General features: G+C 62.2%; 1 protein-coding gene across 5 annotated transcripts in view; it reads right to left on the bottom strand.

Moving 5' to 3' along the window:
* TACC2 (transforming acidic coiled-coil containing protein 2) overlaps positions 1-14757 on the bottom strand; it is a 48688-nt gene that overhangs the window by 31297 nt on the left and 2634 nt on the right. For all 5 annotated transcript variants that reach the window (XM_080687495.1, XM_080687497.1, XM_080687496.1 and 2 more), the window contains exons 2-3: positions 3874-4010; positions 930-2196 (exon numbers count right to left, since the gene is read on the bottom strand). In XM_080687495.1, coding sequence (XP_080543621.1) covers positions 930-2196; positions 3874-4010 — 1404 coding nt within the window. The remainder of the gene's footprint in view (positions 1-929; positions 2197-3873; positions 4011-14757) is intronic.

The raw sequence follows: 14757 nt of genomic DNA, 5'->3' as shown, positions 1-14757 counted from the left end.
AAAATCAACGAAAAAGTACCCTCGGGTGAGGATAACAAATAAATAACAGAGCTTCTAACACATTCTACGGAGTGTCCAGCAAAAGCCTGTTGGGGTAACTGCTGGGGGGACCGGGGTTGCCCCCCCTTCCTCTCCCCCACCAGCAGGAGCAGGGGGACCCGCTGCTCTCAGAGGCCAGGTGCCCGAGAGCCCAGGGGCAAAGCCAAGGGCGCCGCCCTGATCTGTGGGCGCCCGCAGCCGCGGCCGGTCCCGCTGGCCTCCAGGGCCGGGTGCCGATACTGACGCCCCACAGGAGGGCAAGGAGCACGGCCCGTACCCCACACGCGGCGCAGGCCCGCGGCCCTCCGATGCGGGGCTTGGAACGCGTGCTGGGGGCGGGACGTGCAGGTCACCTGCCCGCACGTGGGCGCGGCCCACAGGCCCCACGGCCTCCACGCCCGAGGGCAGGCGGCTGTGCTCCTTCAGGCCCCACGGCCTCCTCTGGGCTGCGGGCCTGCGGCCCCGTGTCTGCTAATGCTGCCCCTGGAGAGGGGTGCAGCCACAGGCGTTCCCCACGGGTGGAAGGGGGCCGGGAGGGCCGCCCCCGGGCTCACCGTGCTGGCCTCCTGGACTAACCTCGTGAGGGGGCAGAAAGATGCCATGACTCTAGCAGGGGTCCAAAAACTTTTTAAACAGGGGGCCAGCTCCCTGTCCCTCCGACCGTGGGAGGGCCGGACTATAGTTTAAAAAAAAAACTATGAACAAATTCCTAGGCGCACTGCGGGCCCGGGACGCGTCGGCTGCTCAGCAGGACAGGCAGCGACCCCCGGCGGGCCGGGTCCATGTCCTCGGCGGGCCGCCTATGGCCCGCGGGCCGTAGGTCGAGGACCCCTGCGTCTCACGGGATTTTAAAGGGCCGCCGCCCGCCCGCCCGCCCGCCCTGCACTTACGTCTTCAGCGGCGTCTTCTTCTTCTTGGCCGGCTTGCTCAGCCCGTCCCCGTCCATGCTGTGGGCGTCGGGGGCGCCGACGGGGATCTCAAAGGAGGCTGGGGACTTGGAAGGCGAGCCGGGGGCCGGACAGGGGTCGGCGGGCTCACCACAGGCGTCGGGGGCAAAGCCGTAGGACGGCGGGGGCAGTTTGGGGGACTCCTGCATTTTCGAGGTGGAAGAGAAAGGGTTGAAATCGGGGTCGTCCCACTTGTCGATGTCGAAGGTGTAGGAGCCTTTGGCGGCCGGGATGTCGCTGGGCTCCGCGGGGGACCTGGGGGGCGAGGCAGGGGTGCTGTCCACCCTCTCGGGGCCTTTCTTGGCCTTCGGCCTCCGGAGGGGCATTCTGGCGGCTGGCTTTTTGCCCAGCTTTTTGGTGGCGGGGGGTGGCGGTTCCTGCACGTTGTCCTCAGAATAGTCAAACTCCAGCCTCACCGAGAGCCCTCTGGCCGGGGGGTCCTCGGGCCCCCCACTCTCTGCTGGGCTCACCCCCACTGCCTCGGGGGCCGGGGGCACCGCTTTCCTGCCAACAGGGGGTGAGTTCTGCACTCTGCCCCCTCCGGGGGGGACGGCCCCGTCTGTGCCCGCCGAGTCCACGGGGCAGGCGGCCTTGGGCACGGCGGCGGGTGCTGGGGGCGCCTCCTCGGTGGAGGCGGGTCCAGGAGCTTCCGGGGGGGCGGACTCTGTGTCTGTCTCGGGGGCACAGCTCTCCTGGCCGGGCCCGGGGCCCTCCTCGGCCGGCGGAGCCTCTCGCACGGGGGGCGTTTCCGGGGGCTTCTTCGGGGGCTGTTTCCTTTTCAGGGAAGGCGGCCGCGGCTTCTTGGTTCGCTTGAGGGAGCCACAGTCGCCGCCTGGACCCAAGCTGTTCGCTTCGGGGGCCGGGGCCGCGGCCTCGGCGTCGCCCAAGCAGGAAGCACCATCGAGGTCGCCGGCCTGCAGGCTGAGGGAGCGGGGCAGCGCAGCCCTGGCGGGGGGCCCGGCGTCGGGGGACCTCCTTCGCGCGCCCGCGGGGCACTCCGAGCCCTTCGGGTCCGAGGGCCTAGGCTCCGAGGTCTGGGCGTGGTCGACCAGCTCGATGCTGTCGAAGTCCAGGTTGTAGGCCCCGCTGCTGGCTATGGGCTTGTCCTCGTCGAAGACGGCGGAGCAGGAGTGGGCGGGGGGGCGGAGCGGGCTGCCTTCCGCGGGGGGGCCGCACGGGCCATCGGGGCCGGGGGCCGGCTCAGCGCCGCCTGAGGACAGACAGAGCAGCCCCTGAAGGACGCGGACACGCAGAACGTTCCCATCTCCTGCCCACGCTCGCCCTCTCGGCAGAGCCCCGCCGACCCGGCCCACCGGGGGCACAGCTCCTGCCCAGCCGGGACCGGCTCCAGACCCCGCCAGGCCTGCCGCCTTCCCCTCCTCGGTAAGCAGGAGGGTGGCAGGTTGCGGAGCGGCCAGACCGCTCACTCACCGGAACACGCCCCGAGCCCCCGCTGGGACCGGGCCCCGTGCGGGGAACAAAACCAACAAAACCCTGTGCTCCTGGGAGTCGCGTTCTCCGGGGAGAAGACGGGCAAGAAGCACCCAAACAGCCGGGCCGTGCGGCTCAGTGGTGAGCGCCGACCTAGGACCCAGGAGGTCAGGGTGCGATTCCCGGCCAGGGCACAGGCCCAGGTTGCGGGCTCCATCCCCACTAGGGGGCGTGCAGGAGGCAGCCGATCCATGATCCTCTCTCATCGTTGTTTCTCCCTCTCTCCCTAAAAATCAATGAAAAAACATTCTTAAAAAATTAGCACCTCAGGTAAACGAATAAAATTATTAGCAGAGAAATACGTGCCAGGTCCCAACCCCCGGTTGTTTATCGGAGAGGCTGTGTTTTCATTCGCTGAGTCTGCCTCCTGCCCGCCCCCCGACTGGCAGGTGCCCTGACCTGGACTCGAGCCACCACCTCCTGGTTCACGGGCTGCACGAGCGCAGAGCAGGGCAGAGGCGCAGGGTTTGCAAGGGGAACCCCGTCCTCCTCCGTCCACGGAGCGCACGTGCTGGCCGGACCCGGCGAGCGGACGGGTTGTTGTGAAAAAAATGCCCAGTTTCTTGGAGGAGAGATCCGGTCCTTCGTCACCGCCCAAGGTCTCGCCTATTGTGTGGTGTGTGTTTCGGTCCCTTGGGCGAAGGCACGCTGGGGGAAGCCGCACACGCCTTTCCTGCCTGGCCCTTGCTTTCCCAGGCTCCTGGGGGGCTGGGGGGGGGCGCTTCCTTCTCCACCGCCGCTGCCAGCAGGCACCCCTCGCTCCGGGGCTGGCCCTCGCCGTGGGCGGCGGGCACAGAGCAAGTGGATCCCGTGCAGCCGAGCCCGGGGCTCTAGCCGGCAGACCCCCACCCGAGAGTGTTCTCACTGACGCTCCGCCCACCAGGCTTTCCCGGGAAAAGCACGCAGTCCCGATCCGAGGCTCCGAGTGTAAGAAAGGCCCCCCGGGACCCCCCGGGAAGTCCCCAGTTCCATCCCATCAGGGCACAGGCCTGGGATGTGGCTCGATCCCCAGTAGGGGGGGTGGCGGGCAGGAGGCAGCCCATGGATGTGTCTGTCACTATTGATGTTTCTCTCCCTCTCCCTCTCCCTTCCCCTCTCTCTAAATCAATAAACACGTGTTTTAAAGGGACCTGCAGAGTCACTGGGCCGTGCAGACCAGCTTTTACAGGACGAAGAGCAGAATCCGAGACGCCCCCGCTCGGCCCGATTCCGGGTGCAGGTGAAGCAGGTGAAAGGCACCCGGGAGCCCCCCAACCCCCTGCCCAGTAAACAACCCGCAGCACCCACTCCCCACAGCCCCACGCCCAGCGGCCCCAGCTGCTGCGGGGCCCAGGCACCCCCTCCAGCCCCCCAGCGGGAGGCCCCGTGTCTCCCTGGAGCGCGGACCCCTGCTTACCTGGTTCTTCCGGGGAGGGGGGCGCGCTGACCTCCGGCTCCGGGACGACCTCCGGGGGCGGCGGGGGCGGGGCCGGGGGGGCTTTGACAGGGGTTGTCGACTCCGGGGTCTCAAAGGCTTCTTCCGAGTCAGAACTCCTGACGGAGAGAGAGGGGGAGACCCAGGTCAGGCAGGGCCGACGGCGGGGTGACGGGTGGCCTCTGGGCCCCCAGGGGAACCCGGCTCCCTGCCAGCTCCACGGACGCGAGGAAGGGCGCTGTGCACGTGACAACCCCCTCCCCACCCCTCCCCTCCGAGGACCCTGGCTCCGCCAGCCAGCCTCACACACCCTCCCAGGGACCCCAACATGACGAGCAGGAACATCAGAGCTGCTTTGGGTGGGATCCCAAGACCCGAACCTCTCCAGTAAAGCCCTCGTTCACCAAACCCGACGGGCCCTCGGCGCTTCCTGCAGACGGACGCCACCACGAGGGCTGGCTTTCGGGGGCAGTGAACCCGCTCCCACAGCTCAGGCCCAGGCGCCCGCTTCCCAGGATGTCACACAGGAAGGCACACGGCTGAGCCCGGGGAGGGGCGAGCGTGCGGACCCCCTCAGGGCCCTAGGGTCACCCCAGCCCGCACCACACGCATCCGGGGAAACGCCGAAGACCGGGGGCCTCCTCGAAGGACCAGCAGACCGGAGTCCCCGCTGCTGGCCGCCGCCGCCCACAGCCACCGGCCGCTCCACGGGGCCCACCGCCTCCAGGAGGTCGGACACATGTCACCGAGCATCTCACCGAGGACCACCTCTCCCCCCTCCCCCCAAGTCCCCTAATTCCCTGGCTGGGATCTCTGGGACCTAAACCTCTTAAAGACGCCACAAAAGTCAGCTGCGAGGATGCAGTGGCTTCTCGGGCATCCGGCAGAGACCCCCAGGGAGACCCGTGCGTCTGCCCGCCCCCCCACATGTGGCGGGGAGCACAAAGGGCCTTGCTCTTCCCTGCAGGCTCAGGGCGGGGGGGGGGGGGGGATACGCTCGGGTTCGAGCTGCGGAATTCCAACGAGGCCTCCCAGCCGCACACCTGCTCCAGGGGACCGCCATTCACCGCCCGGCGCGGGAGGCGGGGCGCACCCAGCCCCCCTGAGGTTCCTGCCTGTTCACCAGGAACTAGTGATTCTGCTTCAAAGCCCCAAGGGCCACCTCGGCCCGCGGCCCAGCATTCCCTCGAGCCGCCTGCCTGGTGCCTATTTCCAACCCTCTCCCACCAGCGAGTTAATCGGAGGAGATGCGGGGTGCGGGGGGGGTGGGGGTGGGGGGGGGGCTGTTTCATTAGCTCCTTCCCCTCCCGCGTCCCGGCCTCCAAACGTTCCCGGGAGCAGGGACGGCTGCAGTCCGCCCTACAGCCGGCATCGGACAAGGACGCGCCTCTCGCTGCCCGCACCCCAGCGGCTCCCTGCGGCTGCGGGGCGGGTTTCCCCAGAAAGCTACAGCCCGAGGCCCCATGCCCTTCCCTTCCGAAGGGAAGAAGGCAATTCACTGAACTTGCCGTGAAGATGCATCCGACAGAGACACGCGCCTGACGGTCCGCTGCCCCGCCTCTAAAGGACAGGAAACATGTTTACCAGGACACGCGCACCGTTCTGTGTCAGTAAACACGCAAACACAACGAGACGTTCGTGTCGATATACACGTGAACACGGCGTGACGAGATTGCCCTTCACGGCCAGACACGAAACAGGGTGGCTTCTACGCCCAGCAGGACAAGCGTTATACAGGGGTCCTCCAACTTTGTAAACAGGGGGCCAGGTTCCTGTCCCTCAGACCGTGGGAGGGCCGGACTATAGTTTAAAAAAAAACTATGAACAAATTCCTATGCGCACTGCGGGCCCGGGACGCGTCGGCTGCTAAGCAGGACAGGCGGCGGCACCCGGCGGGCCGGATCCATGTCCTTGGCGGGCCGCCTGTGGCCCGCGGGCCGTAGTTTGAGGACGCCTGTGTTAGAATAATGATCGTGTTACGCTGTCCATCACGTCCCAGGCACTGGGCCCGAGGCACACAGCTTCGCCCCAGGCCGTCTGGCTAGGTCCCGGGAGCAGGGCTCACACCGAGCCGGCTGCCTCTGAAACCCAGCCCTCTCACTGCCCTACCTCCATGGTCGGCAAACTGCAGCTCGCGAGCCACAGGCGGCTCTCGGGCCCCTGGAGGGTGGCTCTTCCACAAACTACCACGGCCTGGGCGAGTCTATGTTGAAGAAGTGGCGTTAGAAGACGACGTTTAAAAAATGTGGCTCTCCGAAGAAATGTCCGTCGTTGTGCTGTTGGTGTCTGGCTCTGTGGACGGATGAGTTTGCCGACCGCTGCCCCAGGGGCTTCCAACCGTTGTCAGCGAGGGCGCTATTTTTCCAGACGCTTCGTCCGTGACCCCCCCGCGCCGAGAGGAGGAGCGCGTGCACGCGGCCAGCTGTCCACAGTGCGCTCCTACCGAGTCCGTCAGCCACAGCCGCTGAGCTATCCGGGGCCCTGACCGGCGGGACCCTCAGGGCGGGGAGGGCGAGGTCGGCTGAGGCCTGGACCAGGCTCTTTCGGGGCCACGGGGGCCACTGTGTCCTCACCCAAGTGTCTGTCTGTCTGTCTCTGTGTCTCTGAATCCGAGTATTGCACGTGTGTGCCTATGGGTATACACATGCGTGCATGTGTGTGTGCCTCTGTGCACATCTGTGTGCCACAGCCCCTTGCTGCTCAGCGTCTCCCCCTCCCCCGCTAGTCACCGTGCGAAGGCGTCCCGCTCCGTTAATGGTGAAAGCACCTGCGTTCTGGCTGTGTCACTCATCATTCACAATCTTGCCTTCCCATCGGTCCTTCACAGCCTTGCAGGTTTCTATTCGCAACAGCAGTCAGGGGAGGATGTGACGGTTCTCACGGCATCAGATCCGATCGCCCGGGACACGGTCACCTTTTTGCGACATTTCACTCCATGTGTCACATCCCTGAGGCACACGGAGAAGTCACAGCGGCTAAGGAATACACCCACACCTGACATGTGGGCTTTATTTTATCAAAATAGATTTTTATTGGTTTCAGAGAGGAAGGGAGAGGGAGATGGAAATATCCATGATGAGAGAATCATGGATCGGCTGCCTCCTGCACGCCCCCTACCGGGGATCCTGCCTGCAACCCGGGCCTGTGCCCTGACCGGGAGTCGAACCTGGGACCCTTCAGTCCGCCGGCCGACGCTCTATCCACTGAGCCACACCGGCCAGGGCTCCCTCTTCTCTTTAAGTCCGTTTGAATTTGTGGTTTTTTCCACTGGAAACAGAAGGGGCCTGGCAAGGCCCCCAGGGAACACCATTCTGAGAAGAGACACAGTCAGGCTGGAAGGGCACAGGGCCAGGGTTAGGGACCCTCGTCCCCCTCCCCCCACCACACACACACCAGTGGCCTCGCACACCCTCTGTGGGTCCTGCCTCGACCTCCCCCAGAGCGGGGCCCTTGGAGACCGATGCTGAGGGGGAGCCCACACCCAGCAGCCCTGGCTCCCGAGAGTGTCCTCAGGGCCCTTGGCTCTCCCAGCCCAGGACCTCTTCGTGAGGAGGGGGGGCTGGGGGGCCCCAGGACCCGTGGGTGCAGGTTTTTTCCTGAAGCAGCGGCCACTCCTGCCTCTTCCTGGAGGGAAAACGCTGCCAGGCCGCCCCTGCCCTCCCAGCCCCTGCCCCGGGGTGCGAGGGCTGAGCTCCTGGGGCCCCTGGGGCCGGACTGCTCTGAGCTGCAGAGACCAGATGGGGTCCCCCTGACTCTGGTGCCTGTGGGAGCAGCAGAGAGCTCATCCCCCTGGGGCGGCTGCAAGCAGGCTGGCAGCTTCACTGTGAGCTGCCCCCCCCATCCCCCCACTCCAGGGAGGGCCTGACCGAGGCCCTCGAATGACCTGTCCCTGCCTCTCCTGGGGGAGGGGACCCGCAGTCTGAGCTATGCCCCGGCCCTGGGAGGAAGCCTTTGAGTTTAGCTCACCTAATGCCCTAGTCCCATGGTCGGCAAACTGCGGCTCGCGAGCCACATGCGGCTCTTTGGCCCCTGGAGTGTGGCTCTTCCACAAAATACCACGGCCTGGGCGAGTCTATTCTGAAGAAGTGGCGTTAGAAGAAGTTTAAGTTTAAAAAATGTGGCTCTCCAAAGAAATTTCCATCGTTGTCCTGTTGATAGTTGGCTCTGTGGACGAATGAGTTTGCCGACCACTGGTCTAGTCCAGCTAAAAAGACACTTTTCAGCACATTTAAAGTTGAAGATGCCACGACGCCCTGACTCACGCGGAGTGACGCTGCGCAGGGAAGGCCCGAGTGAGATCTGACAGAGCCGTGCGGGGGGTTTAAGATAACTTTCTGTTAAGACAGAGCCCCCCCCGCGAGGTCCCAGGTTCCGGTGGGTCCGGCGGTGAGAGTCTCAGGCTCTGAAACTCCGCACCTCGGCGCCAGGGACGCGGGGATGCGGTGGCAATGTGGCCCGGCCCTCGGCAGGAGCTGTCAGCCCTGAAGCATTCAGGGCCCCTGGGACCTGCCTTTGCTGGGTCAGGCGGCCCAGCCCAGCGCCAGGAGCTGCTGCTGCTTCCATTTAAGGAGAAGGCAGAGGAAGGAGAAAGCAGACCCAGAGGATCACGCTCTTCTCAGTAAGGCGGGTCGGCAGGGACAAAGCCGGGGGGAAGCCAGCACCCCCACCTCACCCCCCGCCCCCACAGCCACCCAGGTGTGTGCAGAAGACGCACCAGCCCACCAGGTGCTGCCCGCCAGGTGCCCACCTGCCAGGTGCCCGGAGCTGCTCTCCTGGAAGGGCTATGAATGCAGGAACAAAGGTATTTTGCTGCTCAGCCCCACCGGCTTCCTCATTAGCCCCTGAAGTGCCCGCAGAGGCCTTATCTACCCAGCGAGGAGCAGCTTCCTGGGGCGGGGGAGGGAGGGGGAGAAGCAGGCCGGGAGGGGAAGCAGGCCGGGAGGAGAGTGGCGGGAGCTGAGAGCAGAGGTTTGGGAGAAAACAGACTTCTAAAGAGAGCAGAGGGCAGAGCGCAGAGGGCAGAGGGCAGAGAGCAGAGGGCAGAGAGCAGAGGGCAGAGGGCAGAGCGCACAGCAGCCAGCTGGTGCGAGCTCCCATTAGAAACCGGAGAGGAGATGGGGAGTGAGCAGCTGAGGAAGTGCTCAGATCAATGGTGTGGATGCAAGCGGGGACGTGAAACAGGACACCTCAGAGCCTTAATCCATGAGCGCGATGCGACGTCTCACAGCAAGAGAGCAGAGAAGAAACACAGAAGGCGTCCAGGCGACAGACGGAGGAGGACGCTGTACGGGAGGCAGCCACGGGGTCCTGAGGGAAGGGGGCGTGGCCGCGCCAACCAGCGATGACCGGGGCTCAGCAAACTACAACCCACCTCCTGCTTCTGCAAACCGAGTGTCACCGGGTCATCCGTTTACTAACGGTCTATGGCTGCTTTTGCCTCTGACAGCAGAATGAAGTTGTCGCAACCGAGACCACACAGCCTCCAAAGTCTAAAATGCCTCCTATCTGGCCCTTTACGGAGAAAGTTCACTGACCCCTTGGTTCAAGACACCCAGAGACCTCCGTTTCCACCTGTGACATGGCAGCTTCGTAGGACTGGTGGATACAATCTACAATAGTCTATAATATTAAAAGTGTAATATGCTAATTAGACCACACGTCAGACCGGACGTCCTTCCGGACGACTTTCCAGACAAAGCCGGGGCTGCGAGGGAAGACTGGGTCCTGGGTGCCTCCCAGCGGCTGGAGGGAAGCCCGGGTCCCAGGTGTAAGAGGGAAGCCGGTGCCGGCAGCTGGGGGAAGGCAGGCCTACGCTTGCACGAATTTCATGCATCGGGCCTCTAGTATTTATGTAACACTAGAGGCCCGGTGCATAAAATCCATGCATGAGTAGGGTCTCTAGGCCTGGCCAGCCACCAGGGCCGATCGGGGCCTTCTGGCTGCCAGCCGGGGCCTTCCTTCGTTCCACGCCATGCCCTGGTGGTCAGCGCACGTCATAGCAAGCGATCGAACTCCTGGTTGAACTCCCGTGGGGACAATTTGCATATTAGCCTTTTATATATAGACAGGATTGATGGATACGATGTTTTGATAATATTGGTGGATACAATGCCCCTATAATATAGGATTGGTGGCTACAATTTTCTATAATGTAGGCTTGATGGATACAATGTTACTATGCTGTAGCATTGGTGGATGCAATGTTTCCGTGCTATAGGATTAGTGGATGCAATGTTTCTGTGCTATAGGATTGGTGTATACAAGTTTCTATGCTGTAGGATTGGTGGATGCAATGTTTCTGTGCTATAGGATTGGTGGATACAATGTTTCTATGCTGTAGGATTGGTGGATGCAATGTTTCTGTGCTATAGGGTTGGTGGATACAATGTTTCTATGCTGTAGGATTGGTGGATGCAATGTTTCTGTGCTGTAGGATTGGTGGATACAATGTTTCTATGCTGTAGGATTGGTGGATGCAATGTTTCTGTGCTATAGGATTGGTGGATACAATGTTTCTATGCAATAGGATTGGTGGATACAATTGTTGATACAATGTTTCTATGACATAGGATTGGTGGATACAATGTTTCTATGCAATAGGATTGGTGGATACAATGGTTGATACAATGTTTCTATGACATAGAATTGGTGGATACAATGTTTCTGTGCTGTAGGATCGGTGGATACAATGGTTGATACAATGCTTCTATGACATAGGATTGGTGGATACAATGTTTCTATGCTGTAGGATCGGTGGATACAATGTTTCTATAATGGGAAAACCTGAGTCTGCTTTGTAGGGTCAGAAGCGGAGCTTCACTCTCAGTGCTGACCCTGCAGTGCTTTGATCTATTTCCACATCTTCTGATGCAAACAACATGCCTGCTCTCCAGAAACAACCGCTAACGTGAACTTGTAAACAGAAACAGAGCCAGTGCCACCGAGCTACCGCTTTCAGTGCGGATGGACGTGTGAAAGCAGTTCTGACTAACTTGGTCCTTTATGGCCATACAGGCACCCCAGACTCCCGTTGGGCCCGACACAGAAGCATCAGTCCATGAACAATCAGTTTTCACAGCACAATTGTTTACAAGGCCCGAGTCTTCATCACTCATCTTAGGGGAGAGGATGGGATTGTTCAACAGTTTTTGCTTGCCCACCCGGTACCCTGCCCCAGTTGAGCCAATCCATCTGCCAAGAACAGCCAATCATATTTCAGGCTAGTGTGGTTCCTAGGCAACCAAAACTGCCACAGAAATAGGCCCCAGACAGAAAGAAACATGGGGATGGGGGCAGAAGGGTCAATGGGGAGAGACCAGCCCAGAATCGAAGGACCTGGATGTCACACTGTCCACAGTCACTCAGTCAGCACCCCGGTCCTTGCTACCTGCCCCACAACCGGCAGGCGCCCCATCTCAGCGCCCCCACAGAAAGGGATGGCATGACCCCTTGACCAATGGTAGTCACCGGAGGGCATGGGGATGCTCTCACCATCAGACTTTACAGAAAATCTGCAGGTAAGTCCCACGGAGAAGGCAGTGCAGGGCCGGGAACCCCAGCACACGGGCACCTGGCCCCAGGGGCGGGGCTGACATATCTCAGAATGAGAGACCAAGAAAAAGCGCCTGCTAGGAACTCAATGCTTGTGTCCCCCTCCCCAAAATGTGTCTGTTGAAACTCTAACCCCCAACATAATTAGGTCATTAGGTCATGAGGGTGGGGCCCTCATCATGGGATTAGTGTCCTTATGGGAAGAGACCCAAGGGCTGAGCTTTCCCCCCAACCCCTGACCTGTGAGGACATAAGAGGTTCATCCATAAACCAGGGGGCCCTCTCCCGACACCAGAACTGAGGACACGCGGATCCTGGGTCTCCCGGCCTCCAGACCGATGAGACACGAATGTCTGCTGTTTAAGCCCACGAAAGCCCTGGTCTCTGTTATCGAACCCGGACCACAACCGCCCGGGAGGTTCCTTCGGGCCGCGGGCAGCTCCACTGCCCAGATCGCTCCTCAGCTCGTTCAGTTTTAGGGAAGGAAAAACGCTGCACTTGTCCACCAAGAGCATCCAGAGTGAAAGCTGCGTCCAGACACGGAGGAACTGTCGCAGCCACAGGAGGAACGCGGCCGTTTAGGTCAATGACTCCGCCAGGGCCCCTCCGGCTTCGAGAAAGACCCAACGGAGACTCCTGCCAGCGCGGGCAGTTCTCCGGCCGGTGTCCCTGCGTCTGGCGCCCGCGTCTCCTCCGTCTTTGCAGACCTGGCACCTCACCTCTGAGGGAACCCGAGAGGCAGGTGGCAGACAGTCCCGGGGGTCTCCCCGCAGCCCCAGACTGAACGTGGGCCGGGAGGCACGCGAGGACGGAAGGAGCAAACCTCCGCTCTCTTGTCCGTGACCACAGATGGGCGGGGCTCCAACCCCCAGTGGGACACTCGCCCAGGGAGGGGGGAACGGAGACCTCTCCCTGGTCCTGGCCGCTCTGGCAGCCACCATTCCGACCTCCCTGCCCCCACCTGCTCTTCAAATCCCAGCCCAAACGCAGCAACCTTCCTCGGACGCGCTCCCCATCCCGTTCCCTCGCCTCGGGGAAGGCCGCATCTTTGTCCTGGTCATCCCAGAGGAAAACCACTGTCCGGGCCCGGCTGGTGGGGCTCCAGGGCTGAGCATTGACCTATGAACCGGGAGGTCAGGGTTCAATTCCCGGGTTGCGGGCTCCATCCCCAGTGTGGGGCGTGCAGGAGGCAGCCAATCCATGATTCTCTCTCATCATGGATGTTTCTCTCTCTCTCTCTCTCCCTCTGTGAAACCAGTAAAAATATATTTAAAAAGCATACAGAACGGCCCCTGGGGTTCTCAGGGGACAATGGCCCCCCGGCTGCCCCTTGTTGGTGAGGGGTGAGAATTTGCCGGAAGCGGACAAAGGACAAGATAGCAGCGCTGCTTTGCCAGCAGACACTAGGCCCCAGGGGCCGAGGGGAGGGAGGCACCCCACAGCTCCCATCGATGGATGCGACCACAGTGGCTCCAGCACTTCCTGCCCCTGCCATGTCTCCCTCTCACCCACGTGGAAAAGTGTTTCCACGTGGATCCTCTCCCCGCTGCCCTGCTTCCATGTGGGAGCAACGGGGATGGCGGCTCCCCTTCTCTCCAGATGGTCAAGAGCAGCGGGAAGTGGCCCGAGGTTTCGCCTGGACCAGGACGGGAGTCTCAACCCGCCCCGGGCTCCTCAAAGTCTCGCCTGGAAATCCCGTCTGGTCTGAGCAGGGCCTGGGCTTCTGCCTTTCTAACCAGCGCCCAGGGGACGCTTCGGACCAGCAGGGGTGTCGCAGGGACTGGCCAGTGCCTGAACCCCAAGGCCCTGCCCCAACTCCCAGCCCATCGCCTTCCTGCTGCTCCTCCCAAATGGGGAGGCATCGGACTCCCCACCGCCCTCCCTCCTTGTCCTACTGCCCCCCTGGTGCAGAGTGCAGCCATCAGCCGGGACGACCCCAGCTGCCCCAAAGGTACCCCAACCTGAAAGCTGTCGAAGAGAAACCCTAGAATTAACAAGAAAAAACCCTGCAGGCATCACCAATCCTCTCCGCCTTCCCCCGCCTTTGGTTTCTCTCTCAGGCGGGGCGGGAACGGCCAGTCCACAGGCCACAGAGGCCACGGAATCACGTGGTCTGGCCTCACCAGGCATCAGGGGTGAATCCGTCAGGTGTGGGACCAAATACAGCAGGCTCGTCGGTGAGCGGATCGCTCTGCACGGCCCGAGAAGGATGTGAGCGAGATCCACACGGCCTTTGGCAGGAAGGAGGCTGCCCACCCCTGCTCTAAGGCCTGGGCCTGGGCCTCCTCAAGCCGGTCATTCACCGGGAGCCATCGGAGCGAGAGAGCAACGTTCACCGATTCCCGCTGGTGTGTCTCCATCCCCGTGGCCCACAGCATCGTCTCCCAGGGAAAGCTTCCCGCCGGCCACGGGCCCCGCTCCGCTGCCCCGTCTCATCCCGTGCACAGAGCGCGCACTACGCTCTATCTCCAGCCCGGAAACCAGCAGATCCGCCGGAGGAGAGCAAGCCCCGGGGGGTTAAAAACGGCGGCAGGGTAAGTGGATGCTCCCCGGACGTGCTCCCGGGAACAAACGGGAGTTACAACTGAAATACGGAAAGCGAGCCCCGGTTAAGAGAGCAGAGACGGGGTTGGAGAGAGAAGGGTTTTGAGGAAGGGCAGCAGCCCACCTCCCTTTTCGTTTAAAACACAGCCACTCGCCCTAACCGGTTTGGCTCAGTGGATAGAGCGTCGGCCTGCGGACTGAAAGGTCCCGGGTTCGATTCCGGTCAAGGGCATGTACCTTGGTTGCGGGCACATCCCCAGTAGGAGGTGTGCAGGAGGCAGCTGATCGATGTTTCTCTCTCATCGATGTTTCTGACTATCTATTCCTCTTCCTTCCTCTCTGTGAAATATCAATAAAATATATTTAAAAAAAAACAACAAAAAAAAAACACAGCCACACGGCAGGCAGAGAGGGTGGGCTTCGGGAGGGGTAAGGGCCCTCTGGGAGAGGCCGATGTTTGGAGTCCACGCAGCAGATGGGGGGCGGGGGGGGGGGGGCTGGCTGGTGCCTAAGGGCCGGCTCAGCTTCCCAGCCTTCCTAAGCAGCTTCCGTGACAATGCAGCCAGCCATCCTCATCCCCAGGGGCAGAGCCTAGGGCAGCCGTGGGCAAACTACAGCCCGCGGGCCGGATCCGGCCCGTTCGGCTGTTCTATCCGGCCCGTTGAGCCGAAAGAGCGAGGGTTCTCTTGCTCTCCCCTCCGCTCCTTCACCAGCAGCAGTGTTAACATGGCAACGTCGGGAAACACGGCCGCAGCTCCTTCTTCTGAGTGG

This window comes from Plecotus auritus (assembly GCF_963455305.1).
Source record: "Plecotus auritus genome assembly, chromosome: 9".
Taxonomy (NCBI): domain Eukaryota; kingdom Metazoa; phylum Chordata; class Mammalia; order Chiroptera; family Vespertilionidae; genus Plecotus; species Plecotus auritus.
The sequence above is the reverse complement of the archived record's forward strand: the minus strand, read 5'-3'. Positions and strand labels throughout refer to the sequence as shown.